The 18,419-nt window shown below is 46.7% G+C and overlaps 3 protein-coding genes across 4 annotated transcripts in view; 1 reads left to right on the forward strand and 2 right to left on the reverse strand.

The window, feature by feature from the left end:
* LOC102198539 (arf-GAP with coiled-coil, ANK repeat and PH domain-containing protein 2) overlaps positions 1-4,257 on the reverse strand; it is an 11,436-nt gene extending 7,179 nt beyond the window's left edge. The window contains exons 1-12 of one of the 2 annotated variants that reach the window (XM_013911984.1): positions 4,142-4,257; positions 3,840-3,917; positions 3,707-3,764; positions 3,225-3,344; positions 2,942-2,995; positions 2,791-2,849; positions 2,458-2,641; positions 2,335-2,379; positions 2,140-2,235; positions 1,970-2,044; positions 1,726-1,829; positions 1,598-1,649 (exon numbers count right to left, since the gene is read on the reverse strand). In XM_013911984.1, the coding sequence (XP_013767438.1) occupies positions 1,598-1,649; positions 1,726-1,829; positions 1,970-2,044; positions 2,140-2,235; positions 2,335-2,379; positions 2,458-2,641; positions 2,791-2,849; positions 2,942-2,995; positions 3,225-3,344; positions 3,707-3,764; positions 3,840-3,892 (900 nt within the window). In that variant the 5' untranslated portion in view covers positions 3,893-3,917; positions 4,142-4,257. Of the gene's footprint in view, positions 1-1,597; positions 1,650-1,725; positions 1,830-1,969; positions 2,045-2,139; positions 2,236-2,334; positions 2,380-2,457; positions 2,642-2,790; positions 2,850-2,941; positions 2,996-3,224; positions 3,345-3,706; positions 3,765-3,839; positions 3,918-4,013 lie in introns of both variants that reach the window. The other variant, XM_013911983.1, reaches the window with a different exon arrangement.
* Positions 4,258-5,865: 1,608 nt separating this feature from the next.
* ilkap (integrin-linked kinase-associated serine/threonine phosphatase) lies at positions 5,866-9,818 on the reverse strand. The gene is made up of 10 exons (XM_005737469.1): positions 9,486-9,818; positions 8,479-8,610; positions 8,234-8,351; positions 8,045-8,151; positions 7,591-7,684; positions 7,423-7,510; positions 7,208-7,338; positions 7,016-7,135; positions 6,633-6,714; positions 5,866-6,095 (listed from the first exon to the last, which is right to left on the reverse strand). Exons 1-10 carry the CDS (start codon positions 9,526-9,528, stop codon positions 5,955-5,957), a joined length of 1,056 nt encoding a protein of 351 aa, XP_005737526.1. The 5' UTR covers positions 9,529-9,818; the 3' UTR covers positions 5,866-5,954.
* A 1,076-nt stretch (positions 9,819-10,894) lies between these two features.
* Positions 10,895-18,419, forward strand: part of LOC102213296 (uncharacterized) — a 13,711-nt gene continuing 6,186 nt past the window's right edge. The window contains exons 1-4 of the mRNA XM_005737523.1: positions 10,895-10,946; positions 11,047-11,157; positions 11,258-11,332; positions 17,397-17,467. Of these exons, the coding sequence (XP_005737580.1) occupies positions 10,895-10,946; positions 11,047-11,157; positions 11,258-11,332; positions 17,397-17,467 (309 nt within the window). The remainder of the gene's footprint in view (positions 10,947-11,046; positions 11,158-11,257; positions 11,333-17,396; positions 17,468-18,419) is intronic.

An 18,419-nucleotide genomic window follows, 5' to 3' on the forward strand; every position in this document is an offset into this window, starting at 1 on the left:
CATCCTCAGCAACATCACCATCCTCAGCATCACCACCATCCTCAGCAACATCACCATCCTCAGCATCATCCTCAGTATCACCACCATCCTCAGCATCATCACCATCCTCAGCAACATCACCAACATCCTCACCATCCTCAGCAACATCACCATCCTCAGCATCACCACCATCCTCAGCAACATCACCATCCTCAGCATCACCATCATCCTCAGTATCACCACCATCCTCAGCATCATCACCATCCTCACCAACATCACCAACATCCTCACCATCCTCAGCAACATCACCATCCTCACCAACATCATCACCATCCTCACCAACATCATCACCATCCTCACCAACATCATCACCATCCTCACCAACATCATCACCATCCTCAGCAACATCATCATCATCCTCAGCATCATCACCATCCTCAGCAACATCATCATCATCCTCAGCATCATCACCATCCTCAGCAACATCACCATCCTCACCAACATCACCATCCTCACCAACATCACCATCCTCACCAACATCATCACCATCCTCAGCAACATCACCATCATAATCATCACCATCCTCAGCAACATCATCATCATCCTCAGCATCATCACCATCCTCAGCAACATCATCACCATCCTCACCAACATCATCATCATCCTCACCAACATCATCATCATCCTGAATTTTATGCAGTTCTTCCTCCGACTAACATTCATCCATGAAATTCTTTCTTCAAACACTAAAAGCAGAAAACTCACCTAAGTGTGAGGTGGTATAACCGGAGGCCTTCCTGTGATTCCAGGACCAGTGGAGTGTAACTTGACTGTCTGGAGGGTTTCTACTTTGTTTTTATTTGAATTTAGCGTCGAATCAGAGTAAGTGAAAAATACTGATTTTTTTTTTAAAAGTGGACCTTTTTCAGTGTTTCATTAGTTCCTGTCATGGATGTTCATATCAAACATGACCAAAGGATTAATAATGAGCTCAGTACACAGAGTAAACCCTGTGAGCTCTAAACTCACAGTTTATCACAGCTTCTCCTGTTGAAGTGTCACGGAGCAGGTAATAATCAGAGGAGGTCCACTTTAAAACTGATTTCACTCCAGATTTAAGCTGAACTTTTAATTTTCTGTCATCATGTGAACATTTTGATTTAGAAATGTTAAACTTGAGTTTCTGATGTAAAAATTTGTGAACAGAAAGAAAAAAGTAAATTTTGCAGAATGAATAAACGTAGACAAAAACATGCTAACGATTGTTCTGAATGAAAGCAGGAAGAGCGGTCAGCTTCCAGAGAAATCTCAGGGACACCTGTCACACCAACATGAAGTCACGTGAGGTGTGTTCAGCTGTGATCTCAGCTGGAGCTGGGCAGTAATTTTCTCCCGCAGGTGGATTTAAGGCTGGATTTGATTACATGTAATCAATCCGAGGAGCTGAACTCTGTTTAATGGCTGTAACAGGGTGTGAATCCAATCAGAAGTTAAACCACCATAAACAGAACGTCCAGCTGGGAACAAATTCAGACCTCTTGATTGAGCTGATCAGTTATCAGGCAGTGAAATCGATCCCTTTGATTAGCTGTTCTTTGATTGAGAGGCCGGGTCTCACCTTGTGGGACTTCCTGTATATGAGCTGGTTGTCTCTGATGGTGAACCAGGATCTGAAACAGGTTTACAAGTTAGAAGGATTCACCGAGGTCAAAGGTCAGCAGGCCATGTGACACTGCGGGTCTCTACCTCTTCCACATTTTAGATTTCCTCCTCGAGCGTTTGAACAGGTAACCCCGGATGATGTCATCATTGCCAGGACACGCGCTGACCATCGGCTCACCTGAAGCGTCCTTAGAACAAACACACGCGTGTTTCAGAGCGTTCGTTCTGCTTTGAGTCTAAATGTAGTCGTCCCTCCTTGAACAACATATCTAACATCTGTCTGCAGCGTCTGCTGGGACAGATGTGCTGATCTGTGAGGACTCCTTACCCTCTGCTGGACCAGCAGGTGTCTGTTCTCCAGCTCCTTCCTCTTGGCCGTGCAGTCCGCAGACAGCTGTGACAGCTGTGGAGCACACACAAACACATACGTGTACACAGCCGTTACTCCACACCGAGGCTACCACACAAACCAGCACAAAGAGGTCAGAGGTCACAGACCTGCGCTGCCATGGTTTTCATGGTGGGCTCGAGGTCTCTTAGCAGGTCAAAGCCCTGGTGGAAGAAGGTGAACTGAGCGTGGACGAAGGAGAACATCTGGAAACGCAAACTTGAGTCAGTACACGAAGATGGTCGTATCAGGTATGTCCCCCCTCTATGACATCACACAGACCCACGAGTTGTGTTTTCACTCACAGAGTTTAAGATGTCGACCTTCTGCTGAGTCTTGAAGGTGTTGAGCTGAAAATTAGGACATAGAGGATAAAGCATCTGATGTTCCTTCATGTCATCAATGTTAAACACACTCAGGTGTCACACCTGCAGACAGTAATCCAAGGCGAAGTGCTGGTAGCATTTGCGTGTAGCGAGCAGCAGGTGACTTGCCCGCTCGGCGTCGGCGGCTTTATGTCGAGACACCTGAGCGTTCTTCGTCGCTGCCGTCTCCAGATCCTCGCCGATCCGGACAAACTCCTTCCTGGTCTCCGCCAACTGGGGCAGGAACCTCAGAGAGATGAAGAGCAGCAGTGTCATCATCAGAGCAGCTCTGCCGGTGCTCAGAGCTAAACTGTGTTACTGTTACTGTGGCAACCGCCTCTACACTGAACCCGGGAACCCCGACATACTGATCAGCCCCCCGGAGTGATGCCTTACTGCGTGCAGAGGTTAGTGAGCTGCTGGCCGATGGCTCTCTGTGTCTGATCAAACAGCATCTGCAGGTGAAACACACACACACGAGTCAAACACATGAGTCTCTGCTGGAGCTCAGACGAACAAACACGAGTACAGCTGAGCGTGGACTCACAGTGTGGAAGCTGACCATCTCCTGCAGGCCCTGGTGGAACTGGTTCAAGCAGGTCTGAGAGGAAGGAAATAGGAAGTCAGACAGGAAATGCCCCAACACCCCACCGAGAAACTGAGCAGACATGTTAGGTCATTAGTCCTTCCTGGCTTATTAGCTGGTAGTGTTAGATAAATGAACTCAGAGGAAACAGAGCAGACGTTGTGGGGCGTCAGGAGCTGAAAGTAAATTGGACGACCGGATGCAGCGATTTCTTCTTTTTCAGATGCATCGAGGAGCTGCTTACTGTGATCACGCTGTCCTTCGTCTGATTGGTGCACAGCTCAGCTAGGCCGCTCAGTAGCAGCTTATTGGCAGTGCTGTACGCTTGTCCCGCCTCTACCATCTTCCCACACAGCTTCATCACCTGATTGTTTAGAAACAGACAGTACAGACCAATCAGCTTGCCTCACTAGTAACAGTTAGCTTCTAACAGTACTTCATCAGTACTAGTGAGTATACAGCTGTATTAACAGTATTTGTAGTACTACTATTATCTGTGAAATTACAACTAGTATCGTAATAGTATTAGCTACAGTATTTGTACTGTCTAGCAGTATTAGCGCTAGTATATGCAGTATCAGCAGCCTAGTACAAATAGTACTACCACTATTTGTAGTGGAAGTACTTGTGCCTTGTCTCCATGCGTCTCCAACAGTTTTTATTACAGCATTAGTGGTAGTAAAGTAGTAATGGTAGTAATGGTAGTAATAGTAGTAGTACTTGTACCTTGTCCAGTTTTGTCTCCAGCTGTGAAACATCTGTTTCAAACTGATCCAGAGCCAGCCTGAATAAAATAAATAAAGCGTCATCACTACAAGTGAACATGCGCAGATTGGTGTGTGCGTGCGCGCGCGCTTACCTGAACTCAGGTGAGTCTTTGACGCAATCCTCAAAGTCCAGCAGGCAGTCCATGACGTCACCCAGCAGTCCCGTGTCCCTGTAGTGAGTGCGAGTGTAAATAAAGTTAGCTGCGGTGCTTCATCCTGCCGTTAGCCGTTAGCTCCGCTCTAATGAATCATTTTTAAACACGCGCCGGGGACGTGGACGGACTCCTTCACGCGCCTGGTCCACAGCCTCACAGCGGGTGGATCCGTCGCGCGCAGCACACGCGCCCCGGTCGGCCCTCCATATCGGCGCGGTTGAGATCAGAGAGTAACTAACCCGGGTCAGCCGCTGTTCTCGGACTAACAGCTGTCCCGCTGCAGCCCGCTGTTGTCAGACTTGTTGCTAACCGACAACGTCCGCCTAATATCCGCTTTGTTTGGCTCGGAGCCAGCCGACAGTCACAGCAACTCCAGCGACCCCCAGCGGCCCGGGGCGGAACCACACCTACCGTGCCCGTTATTTAGGGCTGAGTATCGTCGCTGATTTCTATAACTGATTCGATTCAGTTTTGACAGTCAGAAATATTCTAATTCTGATCATTTATCAGCACACATCCATGTTTCATATCTGTGTATAAACCAAAGCTGACACTGAGACTTCATCAGAGGTGTGAGCATCACAGCAGGTGTAACTGAGGATCCAACAGAGAAACATGAAGCAGGTTTTTCTGGAAGTACAGCAGCCAAAGTCAGAGGGAGCTCATGAGCATGGTTATCAAACGTGAAGCGCAGTTTGATCTTCTTTTGCTGCTGGTTCAGTCAGTGTTGGTCAGAGTGACGAAACCTGCAGCTTCAGGATCTGTGAGCGTCTGTGGACGATCCACGCTCTGCGTTTACATCTTTGTGCTTCTCACTTACTGTTTTAGCTGTTTGGTGGTTGTTGAAATAGTTTTGTGAGCTTTAACCTGAGATTCTGTCAAAATAAATTTATATTTAAAAATCATTCAGGATTTAATGAATCGATATCGTGTTATCTTTTTGAACCCACACCTACTCGTAATTGTTTTTTGATTTTCTTTCACTGACTGAATTAAAACTCAACATGTAGTAAATAACAGACACTACTACTTAAATGCATAAATATTTAAGGTTTTATGTGTAGTGTATATGCATTTGTTTTAAAATTCAGATTAGAACAAATATATTGACAAAATATTAAAAAAAAAACTATACAAATATTTTTTAGCCCTACAAAATTATGTTATTAGTTTTCTTTTATTAATTGTAGTTTCAAATCTCTTTTAAAAAAAGATGTTTGCATGTTTTCAGTGTTTTTCGCTGCTGCAAACCGACTTCTGTGAGGAATAAAATGCACGTAATCTTTCGAGGCCAACAACGTGAAACGTTTGACTTTCACCAGCATAATTTCACCTTTCGTTTCCTGTTTATTGGCAGAAAAAATGGCGTACATAGCTTTTTATCAGAAGTTACGATGAAACATTGAACATCTAATCGAATCACTTCATCACTAAATCACTTTAAGCATATTTGCACTGCAAAAGACTTACAAATGTGGATCGCACAACACTGGACATTATAGTTCTTCATTTCCACTTAATACTGTACAGTTGCTGTTATTGTATATATATATTTATATTTTTTCATACATTCCTATATATTTCTATACTGTGTATTTTGTTTATAGTTATTTTATTTTCAACTTTAATTTATATTTTATTCCTTCCTAGTTAAATTGACCCTTTTTAATTTTCATATTTATTTCCTATCTTATTCATAGCCTTTTCTTTTCTGTTTCTTTAGGCCACGAGCAGTTGTGTAAGCATTTCACTGCATATCATACTGTGCATGAGACAAATAAAATTAGAATTTGAAAGGTTTTCTTCATCCAGCTGGATTTTTTGTTGCATCACAGAAGAAGAAAAAAACCTGTCCCTGCTGTGTTGTTTAATGATCGGGCTGCACGGTCTGATGCGTTTCCTCTTTATGTCCCGTTTGTGTTAATAAAGTTAACAAATTCAAACACTGACGGGACAAATCAGCTGATGGAGACGGAAAATAAATGTTTTTATTGTAAAAGAAGCGGACGTTACAGCAGCAAGAACACAGAAACAAAGATGAGGACGGTGAGTTCAGTAGCCAATAGAAACCAGAATCACAGTGACGTTGTCAGCGCAGCCTCGTCTGACCGCCTCGCTTGCCAGCTGCTGACAGGCGGCCTCGAACCGCCGCTCCTCCTCCATCTGCCCCGCCCCCTTCTCTTTGCTCCCGTCCTGTAGGCATGAAGAGGAGGATGAAGGTCACCCAGCAGAACTCACATGTTTAACTGGATTAAGGCCAAAACCAGTGGGTGATGTCGCAGTGGGTGTCTCCATCTTTTGCATACAGTCTCTTTTTCTAAAACATACATATAAGTCTAAACTATGACGCAGAGCCTCGATTGAACATGTAGCCTAAAGGAGCTCAGGAAGGAAAGCGACTGTTTCTTTAAGTGTCATGAAGACGTCTCACCTCTCACTGTGAGATGGTGAAAGATGGACCCTTGGGCCCCCTCCTCGATTCGATTAAGGGTCCAGCTTCCACCATCCTACAGTGAGAGGTCAAACGTCTTCATGAAACCTAAAAAAACGGTTGCTTCTCTTCCTGAGCTCCTTAGATTACCTGGGTGACAGATTACACCCTCACAGATGAAAAACAATCCAAAGTTACATGAAGCTAATCTGCGCTCTTATTTTGTTACACTCATCCGTCGCACTTCCTGCTGACGCAGCGACTTGTGATTTGTGGTGTTAAGGAGGACGGGCTGATACCTGGAGGACGCCGAGGACGAACTTCACGGCTTCGTCGGCTGAGAACACTTTGAACAGGCCGTCACAGGCCAGGATGAGGAACCTGCAGAGAGCAGGGACAGTGCTCACACACCTGCCTCCCAGATCACAGCAAACCAAAGCTGTTTAGGTCCAAATCCAGCTGTTTCTACTGTGCAGCATCTTATGTATTAAACACGTTTTATTTCTAGTTAGTGAACTCTCCATCACTCTCTCATTGGCGCCAACGGGCTGTGCACTGATGTAGCTCCACCTTCACTGTCACTACACTGATGCTCAGGTGAGCTCAGGTACACAGACCAGGCTGTTTTAAACGTCACGATTCTGTTTCTACATTCGTGGAGCACCTTTTGGTCTCTCCTTACCTGTCATTGGGCGTGAGCTGACACCTCCTCAGGTCGGGGGTCGAAATGACGCCACAGCGTTTGTACTGACCGTCCCCGATGGAGCGAGACACCTCCAGGACACCGAGCACGCGGCCATCCCTGCGGAGACACGAACACATCACCGTTAGCTGAGGCCGAGAGGCGCTGGTGGAGGACGGCAAGGATTCGGACCTGACGGTGCCGCCGGCTCTCTGGATCCTCATCCTCTCCTCGTAGATGGTCGGGTTGTGCTCCTTACTGAGCACCAGAGTCAGCGACCTCCTCTGTCCGTCTGCCGCCGCCTCCATCCGACACATGACTGCCTGCAGACACGGAAACGGCGCAGCAGGAAGCTTAAGACAGGAAGAAAAAGAAGCGCAGGTGGAGGTGAAGAAACGCCGGCTCACCCTGCTGTCTCCCAGGTTGGCCACGTACACCATGTCGTCCACCACCAGCACGCAGGTGGCCGTGGAGCCGTCCTTCCACGCCGGTTTCCTGTCCACACAAACAGCTCGTCAGCTTTTCCTGCTCCACATTTAAAAACAGCTGCGGCACACTGGCGCTCAGAGTCTTACTGGCTCGAGGCCTTCTTCAGGAAGTCTTCGTCGGTCTGCTTGAACGTGTCCAGGAGACACCTCTTAATCAGCTTGTCTGCGTTTTCAGCATCTCCTGAAAGAGACGACGTGCTTTAATCAATGAGAAGGCACCACGGCTCTCTCGCACGTTTATGTCAAAGTAAACTTACAGATGACTCTGGGTCTCTCTGGACTACTGCGCCCTCTTGTGGACATGACGTGATATTAAAGCAGTTTAATTCTTCTAATAATTAAACGTGATTTATGTCAGTTTTCACATCACTATTATTACTGCGGCATTAAAACAAGCAGCTGCCTCATCCATCATCCATCCAATCACGTCTATGACCGCACAGCGAGCAGGGAAACAGGAGACAGCAGCAACTGGACTTTCAAAATAAGAGCGAGGGGGGATTGACCACTGCGGGTCGTGAACAGCGTGGAGGAAACTCACCTGTGGGGAACTTCTTGGCGAGAGTGTGATGGAGGTTCTCAGCGGCGAATCCAGAGGCTCGAGCGCCGCCATGGCCGTCGAACACGGCGAAATACGAAACTCGGGACCTGCAGACAAAGACATGACGTCAGAGAGACCACACGGAGGAGCTGTGACCGATCATGATTGGTGGGCGTGACTTCCTCTTACACGTTTCCTGGCAGCGTGGACAGACAGCCGCTCATGTCCGGCAGCAGCACGTGAGCGTCCTGCATCTCCTCGCGCTCGCCACGCCTCGCCGCCACGTATCCTCTGAGCACTGGGAGGCCTAGACACACAAAGAGAGCGTGAGACCGGCGGCGTCCGCCCTCGCCTCTGCGAGTCGTATTCACGTGTGCTCGCGTCTGATTGGAGGAAAAGAAGCAAACAAACATTGTGGTGGAACAGCTGAAGACCTTCTTTGCAAACTTTCTTGACCTCCTCCTCCCTGTGTGCTTCATCTCGTTTCCGTTTCAACCTTTTCTCCTCCTCCTCCTCTTCTTCTGTGGTGGTTGGGGGTGGAGTTGTGAGCGGTGCTAGAGCAGGACCTGAGGAGGAATCGCATCAAACATTAGCCCGATGTCCTTCCTGACACAACCCTCGCCATTTACCTGCGTTTGTTCCTGCATTCATCACAGTCTAACATCACCAAAATCAAACACTCCACATCTCAGCTCGTGGAATTTCACACTTTTCTTTATACTTTTATTGAATTCATAGACCTGTTTAGGAGCACCAGCTACGGGTTTTTGTCCGTTTGCAAAGGGTGCTGGTGGAAAACATCCTCCTGCTGGATAAAGATGGAGGAGGAGGAAGAGGAGGAGGAAGGTGTGTTTGAGGGCAGCCAGACAGAAAGAAAGGTAGGAGTGTGGAGGTGAGAGCAGGAACGGTAAAGAGCCGCGACTGATATGGAAAGTGAGGCCAGGAGCATCTAAGGGTGAGATGGTCTGCGCATGTGCAGAGGAGGGACGTACATGCAGAGGAGGAGAGGGGGGGTGAGATGATAAGATGGTGATGATTCAGAGACAGCCTGTCTGGCTGTTCCTCACTGATACCAGTTATTAATAATCAAAGAGATCAATAACTGCGAGTTTACGCGGATATATCGAGTTTTAGAAAAAAAATGTATTTCACTACAACCACGTTATGGAAGGAAATACGTCACTTTTCATTTTCCCGGTGCTTTGCTGACTATTTAGTGTTTTTATACAGTCAGATTTCACATTTTAGAGGTGAAAAACTGTCGCTGAGCTAATGAAACCTGCAGCTGCTGACCGATGAATCGATGCGTAATCGATCAGTCATGTCTGTGGGGTGTGAACTGAAGCACGGCTCCCGCAGCAGTAACGCTAACGTTAGCTCACTCGGCTCTGTGATGGAGCCTTAGCCCTGCTGCTAACGTCAAACCTTCCCGTTAACTCACCGGAGGTCTGAGTCGGTTCCGGCAGATCGTCGAACAGATCCATCCCGCTGCCCCGCAACAAGCTAACGAACCCGGATACCTGAGCGAACCGCCACTCCTGCCCCAGCTCTCCGTGTCCGGGTGTGTGAGCTGACCCAGTTCGTGTTAAACCGACACGATTATTAAAGCGGGCCAAACTGTGCTAAAGACCCGCTGTCGCTTCTTTTGCAGCAGGAACTGTTCTTCATCTGCAGCCTCAGAGCTAGCCCTGCATTAGCAACACTCGGCTACACACAACCTACTTCCGGCCGCTGCTTTCAAAACAAAAGCTTCAAAATATCCGAGCTGCAAATGTCCGGAAGTCTGTGAAGGAAGCTCTAAAAAAGACAACTTCGTTTCCATAGCATCGTTACGTTTAACCCGCAATAAGGACCTAAAGTTTTAGCAGTTGCACATATTTTGCTACATTAGGTTTTATTTAATTATGTTTTACATGTTTCTGTGAAATAATAAAGAGCATTCACAAACATCAGAATTTACTGTATTTACAGTGTTCTGTGGATCAGCAGGGAGTGTGTATTCGTCTGCTAATCAGAAGGTTGGTGGTCTATCCCTGACTGCACCAGCCAAAGATCCTTGGGCAAGATACTGATGCATCCATCGGAGTGTGAATGCTGGGAAGCACTAAGTTGGGAAAAGCAAATGTGCCTGTGTGAATGCGGCGTGCTGTATAAAGTGCTTTGAGTGCTTGACTAGAGAGTAAATAAGAACCAGTCCATCCATAACTCCTGCAGCTGTCCATGTTACAGATCAGTGTTTTGGATCCATAGTCAGGAAACTCCCCGGTCAGATCTTAATCTGATCTTAACTTAAGTAAGTGAGGATAACCTCATGGGTCTGTCAATCACTGACACACAGAGGGGCATCTGAATAAGCGATGGTTCAGCTTCATCCTGACAGAAACTGAGGTTACATGTCATAAAACGAGTAAAACACGCATTTGATAAAAGACTTAAGAACTATTTGTTGATCCCAGGCTGCTGACAGCTTACACAGTAATGCTGAAGTTACGGTGCTGCATTTGTGTCTTATTTGTCTGTGCAGACAGGTGTGCAGCCGACGCAGACGTGCTCGCGTGCAGTCCTGCAGAAGGCTGACAGCCCATTCAGTTCAGTTTTTTTATGTAGCACCAAATCGCAATAAGCTCTTCGGCCTCCTCAAAAAGCCTATTGTGAGGTGAAGACCCTACAATGATGCAGAGGCTGAATCCTGATTGGTTGAAAAGTGGACATGACCAGAATATAGAGTGAAAGCAGAGATCACTGCATGAAGGGAGAGATGTGAAAAGCAAGTTAACACACACACACACACACACACACACACACACACACACACACACACACACACACACACACAGTCAGGTGTTTGTGATGGCACCCTCTGGTGCCAGAGAACAGCCACCGCAGAAGACCATCAGCACAGGCTCTCCACAGCACACTCCTCTCCCTCCTTTCCTTCCCTCCTTGCCTCCTTCGCCCGCCTCTGGCCTCTCATTGGCTGCTTGGCTGCTGCTCTCTTCCAGTTGGCTGGCGGCAGCAGCGGCTGTGGGTGTTCGGATGTCCCACACTGACAGAGAGCCTGAACCTCTCAGCTGCAGCTGATCTCGGAGCTCCTGCGGAGAACATGCGGCTCTGTGAACTCTGCCTCTGGACCTGCTGGGCTGCAGCGCTCTGCTCCGCAGCACAACAGCACGCGGGACTGGAGACGAGCCCGGCCGGGGGGAGGAGGCTGAGCGCGGGCACAACCACGGCAGCACCGCGGGGGAGCGGAGGGAAGCCCGGGGACCGCCGGAGAGCAGCTCCGAGAGGGTGAGCACCGCACATATGACCATCACCGTCACATTCCACACCACCAACCCAAATAACTCACTTATAATCAGCCGGGCTGCTGTCGGTCTGCGCCTCACTTCATGTCTGAAATCATCTGAGAGGAGAGAACAAAAAACTTTGTGTGTCCTGGTCACGGTGACGTCACACCCGTGTGTAAACAGGCTCAGCTGAGTGAGGAGCTTTGGTTGTGTGCTTTGTGTTGGCTTGTCATCACAGCGAGTCCCGCAGGTGTGCTGTCTGCTGTTTAAATCTCTATCATCACAGACACAACAGGACTTCAGCTTCAGGCTGTGCAGGTGTGACCCTCAGGTGAGTGGTTGTGCAGGTATTATTCATCCTGACCGATTTCTCTCTAGTTCTGCTTTGTGCTCTGCTGGTGTCATCCAACTGCTGGGACCTGCTGCACAGGTGCACCGGCTCCTCCTCTGTGTCCACGGGAGCTGTGGAAGAGCATCTCCCTGAGGAGCAGGAGGAGCACTGCACGAATGCTACAGTAAGACCTCCATCGTGCTCCTCGTGCACGTTTCTGACCGACTGACTGTCAGAATCAGACTGCAGGAGGGCCAAACCTGCTGCACGGGAATCTTTGCTCACATCACTGTGCAGAACCAACAGGTCCAGCTCTAGTGGATGAGAGCAGGCTCACACTGAGCACAAGAGACAGAGTCTGGAGACGCCGCGGTGAACGTTACGACCCTTCAGCCACATCCAGCAGGACCGGCTTGGCACCCTGGAAAATCCTCGGACGGTCCCACAGACCTCCAGGTGTTAGCTACCGGTACCTGAGTGTCCTTAGAAACCAGCATGAAATCCTCAGACTCTGTCAGGCCGGGTCCACCTGCAGCAGGCCCCAGACCCCTCCTGGTGGAGGACGATGCCTGGCCTCAGAGTGTGCAGGCATTTCTTTGATGACGAAGGCATTGATGCCACCGATCGGCGCTCATGCTCCTCAGACCTGAATCCAGAGGTGAGGTTTGTGTATTGCACCGCAGGAGCTCACGGATGCCCTGACCCAGGTCTGGGAGGAGCTGACCACCTCCCATCAGGAGAATGCACAGATGTTTGTGGGAGCACTTTGGGCACGTAGAGCTGCTTGAAGATGGATTTGGACAGCTGTAGGCAGCTCAAGTTTGCAGGAGGGGACTGATATCTTTAAAACAGTCGACATGAACAGAATTACAGATATTAAAGCTCAAAAATATTTTTATCAAACTAGATGTTTGATGTCTCTGTTCATATTCGATGCAAAACATGTTATGCTGTTCTTATTTTTGAAATCCTTACATTCATATTTATGGATAAGACCAAAGTCCTGCTTCATCGTGCAGGCCTCAGGTGAGGCTGCTTTCCAGGTGCTGGACACATTAAAACAGCTGGATTACCCTGAACAACATGTCTGAGAGCATCTGGTCTACCTGTCTGTGATGTAGTGTGACCGTAAGGCAGCTCAGGAATGTGTGTGTGTGTGTGTGTGTGTGTGTGTGTGTGTGTGTGTGTGTGTGTGTGTGTTGACCGTGCGGGTTTAGGGGTAGATTCAGGCTCAGGTCGGGGTTATCGTCCTTATAAACAGTGTGTGTTTAAACAGAGCCGGTTTAAGGGGGGAAAGCAGACATGTTTGTGTAGAAGCAGGCCTCGTTGGCTTCAGCGTGCTGTCAGAGGAAGAGGCTGATTTAGCGTCATGCTCTCCAAACGCTCTACATGATGAAACGTACACACAACGTTTTTTGGTCCCACACTCTACGTAAAGCTGATTTGCTTTGTTTTTGGTGCTTTGACCCATGAAGTGATCTTTTTAATTTGATTGGAAATTGTTGTCACGTGATGTGATCACATGACCTTCAACATGTATGTGGTGTAATTTTGTGTGTTATTGTGTGGTGAAGTGCAGGTGTGCTCAGGTAAAATGGGAGAGTGCGAGTTGGTAGTCACTCCTGTCGCAGTGAGGTTGGTAAGCTGGCCAATCAGAAGAAGGTGGGGAGTTTGGTGTTCGTGTTAGCATACATTAGCATCTGCCACTTTGCTTCTGACAAACTCTTTATAACAAACATTGTTTGTTTGCTGTGAGATAAATACATTAAAAGTCTTCTTCTGCTGAGTCTGCAGAGGGTCCTTCTACATAAAACCACAGAAGAAGACAATGCTGCTTATTGCAGAGTTGCATTAATTTCAGCAGCAAACATTCAAAAGTCAAAATCCTTGAAGGATTTTCTGTACAAATCAAAGAAGTTCTGCTGATAATCTGCCAGACATCACAAAGTCCACTTTTCTTTTCTCACCGTGCACATGCTGCACGTTGAATGATCCGAGTGTCTGCAGCAGGAACCACGTTACAGCAACATCTGCTGAGGAGAGAAGCCGGCTGATGGTGGAGATGCTGTCTGACAGAGTCGTATATAAAACATGTTAATACTTAGCGTGTAGGACAGCACACGTCTGTCTGTGATTCTGCTGACTCTGAAACATCTTAAAGCCTCCCTGCTGCTGACACCGGTTTAATCTCAAACAGAAGAAGAAGAAGCTGCTGCGACTAAAACCAGCGTAGATCAGTTTAATGACAGCAGCTCTGCTCTGCGTCCACGTAGCAATCAGAAAGTCGAGTTTTTGTTTGATTTTATTTGCGTAATTAAATGCTCAACACTGTGTTTACCTTTATTTTTGTCCTGTATCGATACTTTTACATTTTCCTGCTTATATTAAGTTTCTTTGTATGAATGTGTGTATTAGCACACATATTTCTGTGTGAATCTATTCTGTTTATTTCAGTTCCATATTTTTTTCTTGGACTCTGTTAGAGCAGCTTTGCATGAGTCACAGTTTAAAATAATCCCTCTTTATGTCGTTCTGGGCCTTGATGCAGCCCGTCAGTTCATTCTCTATCTGAAACAAGCTGTTTTCATTTCTGTCCCCACAAAGGATCTTTCTTCTGATTGGTTGCCCCTCATAGATATTAGGTGGGTGGAGCTTCTCAACATGAGGTGACCGTACTAGAGCTATGCCTTTTCTATGACCTCACAGATCCAAGAGTAGAAAAAACTGTAAGAAACTGAGTGTTAAGAGAAGTCTGAAGCTACACCGACATCAGTATTTAAAGTTTTGGTCATGTTTAAAATGAGCGTTTCCCTCTGGAACAGGAGATGTACGACAGGAAATACCAAAAACCCTACATGTTAATAAAGGACGGAGAAAGCTCAGACTGACTGAGGGCGAGCTTTGTGTTTGTAGTTTTCTTTGTGGATGAAATGTGGAGGCCAACAAGCTGCTCAGTGTCTGAAGGCTAAAGCAGATTCTTTGAAGCTCAAAGTGTCTGAGAGCGTAGGAAGCAAACACAGGCTCGTGGTTTCAGAGCAGCTGTGGACTCCCTGACTCGAGCCGACTCGGGCTCCTTCCTGGCTTCTGGGTCATTCTTGTAGGTCTTTGGTGTTGGTGAAACTCTGGGATAATGTCCCCGAAAAGTCAGTGAAACAACCGTGTGTGTGTGTGTTTATGCCCCTCCCCCTGCACCTGACGTGGCACAGGTTGTAGTCATTTTAACAGAACAGCTTGTAATGAAAATATAAAAACACTCATTCAGATTCAGCACTGTGCTTCGTCCCCAGAAAGAGTCTCGTATGACCGTCACCGTGTTATTGTTGGCAGCTTAACTTCATTAATCCCTTGTTTCCTTAAAGTGCAGCGATTAGATGACTGATTAGTTGTTTGAGAAACAGTTAATTTTATAAAAGCTGCTGCAAAATGAAATGCTGTCTGCAGGTCTGCATGACCTGGAGGAGGGTCATTACTCTGTTTGTAGGACGATTTGTTCTCAGTCGCTTTCCTGAGGAAAGATTTATTTTTAGCTTCTGATGTGTTTCTACTAAACTGAATGTGTTTCGATTTTTATTTATTCGATTGACTCTGAAATCAGAGCTTTAACTTTCACTTGCTGGCTATTGTGGATCATCATATTTGATCAGGTGAAAGCTGTTTTAAAGTGGGAGACGCTAAAACACTTGTTTCAGAGAGAGGACACACAGTTCCAGTATAAGATAAAGAAGGATGATTTTAAACCGCAGATCATGCAAATATGGTTCTGGAAATGATCAGACACTTCAGATTATTCTGCAGTTTGAGTACTTGGGGATTATTCGATGATTGTGTTGCTCTAAGGCTGCAGGTGAAAGCATCAACAAAACGTATTTACGCTGAGCTTTTTGTCGTGCTTTGCAGACTCAGGAAAATCCTTCGAATGTCTTTGTATTAAAGGTCTTAAAGTCTTAAATTTAATCTGGTGAACCAGCAGAAATCTTGCGACATGCTTATTTCTATCAGCTGCCGTTCCTGTATGAAGGGGTCTTTACTCTAACTTGTACCCCTGCGCCTCTCTCCGGACTCACCCGTCTGTGTGTATACAGGTTCAGGACTGTATGTGTGGTAATGCTAAATCTTTGTTTGGACACACACTGATCCCGGTGTGAGTTAGTGGGGCCTCCTGTGCTGCTACAATACGACCGGTACGCTGTGAGTAATGATTAAATCCTCTGCAGAGAAGCTGTGTCCACACTTGGTCGGCTACATTTAACAAACAGCGTCTCATCTCTGCCGCCGCCCCCGAAACCCGAACCAAGACCGAGCCCGGTGTATTCATCGCTGTCAGAGTTATATCTGTTAGACCGCCTTGTTGCTTTCATGTCTGAACATCAGAAGATCTCCAGCCTAAACAATATATATAATCAATTTTCTCCCACTTACCCAGGTCACAGAGATACCCTCACATTCCCCTCCACATCCACTTCCTTGGGATACCGAGATGTTCTTGAAGCAAGCCTGCAGCCCGGATTGTTCTTAAGCCTTTTTCAGCTGCATTATAGATGTTTAACATAAAGTTGTGTTTCTGTTACGTTCATGCAAAAAGATGCAAAGCGAGAACTGGATCAGTATTTGATGTTTGATGTTTTCGAAGCTGTCTCCAGGTGCACAAAGACCAGTTTTCAGACTGATCTACGGACTTGGCTTCAAAGGATTGCAGTGAAGTTGCTGCCGAGACAGAACTTTCTCTGTTAATGAATATTGGAGAACTTCCCACAGTTACCACGACTCCCACAGCGTTCTTTAAAATCTAGAACTAGTTCCACTTATTTTCAGTGGAGAAGCATCAGTGGCATTTCCCAAAAGTGTAGCCTAACACACAAATGTCTCCATCCAAAATATGCACCAGAGAACTTGCCCATTTACTTTTTGGCTGCTCATCTTCGGGTCTTTGTGTGACCTCAGACTGACTCCATAACTTGTGTTGCACAGAGTTTGACCACTTCAGGACTTGGTTTTGGGACCTCTTGGAAACTTGCTGTTCAGACTGTCTCAGTTTCTTCACTTTTAATGTGAATGTGAGTAAAATAGACTTCAATGATATTTAATCTCTGGTTTTGGAGCATCTTGTACCAATGGACAACAGCCTAGAACCAGCTCCCCTGGTGTGGAAGAGTTCTTGGGTGGATTTAAGTGGTCTCGATGCCAGAAAGACTCACAAAGACCTTTTGTCTTTGGGAAGTGTTTCTAGAGTGATTTCCACTTTGGTTTCATCGTTCTAGATTTGAGTTAATCTCAGACTCAGTTTTGGATTTAGAGCAATTGTCTCGGAAAAAACCCACGAACCCTAATGCTCAGGATTCAGTGTCTTTAGTACTCTGATTGGCTGTTTGGGATCATGTTTTCTCTGCAGGGTGATCCAACACCTTTGATCAGCTGACTGCTTGTGTTAAGCTTTCAAACAAATCCTTTCTCTGGTTTCCCTCACACTTCCTGTTGCACACAGCTGTGGAGTCACACTGGCCCGTCACTTTGATGAGGGGCAGCGGCTCTTGATCCAAGGTTTGCCTGTGAATTGACTCCTTTTTCCAGAAGACCTGCGAGGTAACGGTTTACTGGGAATGTTTAAATGTTTTATTGGAAGACCGTGAACCCAGCCGCAAATAGCGGACTGCCTGTTTGTAAGGAGGGAATGTTTTTTACCTTTTATTACTTCTAAATCAAGTGTTAAAGTTTAAAACGCCTCCTTTCTCTGCAGGCCTCGAGTATGTGGAGATCGCTGCTGTGCTGGATGGATGCTGTCGCCTAAAACTAGGAGATGCACCAAACGTGAGTATGACGTGAGGGAACCACCACTAGCATGAATTTTGTTAGAAGTGTTCTTTATTTTAGTCAACATCACTCATCTTGCTGCGCAGTTTAACATATCTGCAGCGCACACCTGCAACAAGCATGCACACTGATCCATCTGCAGATTTGGTTGATTTTGGTCCTCAGGGTGCAGCCCAGATGGATGCCCATAGCATCCACCCAGCGTCCAGTTGCTGAGTCTGCACAGACGGATCTGATAATGCAGGTCAGGTGGAGCTGCTGTCAGCGTGCATCACAGTTTAAAGTGTGAAATGATGCTGGGTGGTGGAGTCCATATGCAGAGCTGGATTTATGCACTCCACCTGCAGACCTGCAGGCACTCCCACAGAACAAAGTTTAAAGCAGAGTTGCTTCTCAAAGCTAACGGTTCATTTTTAATTCATAAAATCTGAACCCGCTTCTTCCTGTTAATCAAAGGAAACCTCTGGTGCTGATAAACGAAGCTAACATGGAAATGGCTAAAGCTGCTGAAACATTAGTGGAGACGATGAGCAGGAAATTCACTTCCTGAGTCCGTAAAAACTGAGCGCTCACTGTTGAACTCAGATTTGAATTCTTAGCTAAAACCTAACAACTTTTTTCGCCCTCTGTCACAGGGTCACATGATCGATTTGTTCATCCAGATGATGATTTTTTTTCCCAAACACTTATTGTTTAGCAGCTCAGCTCCAAGCGAGAGGAGAATAAACTGGGTGATTGTTCTTCAGCTTTTCTCTTCATATCAGCAAAAACGAATCAGACTGTGAAACATCATCAGGACGTCCCAGACAAAATATCTCAGACTAATCTGGATCCAGGGGCTGAATCCATGCAGGATATAATGGGATATTATATTATACACGTGTGTGTGTGTGTGTGTGTGTGTGTGTGTGTGTGTGTGTGTGTGTGTGTGTGTGTGTGTGTGTGTGTG

This window comes from Pundamilia nyererei, unplaced genomic scaffold (assembly GCF_000239375.1).
Source record: "Pundamilia nyererei isolate P.nyererei 1_Seehausen unplaced genomic scaffold, PunNye1.0 scaffold00076, whole genome shotgun sequence".
NCBI lineage: Eukaryota > Metazoa > Chordata > Actinopteri > Cichliformes > Cichlidae > Pundamilia > Pundamilia nyererei.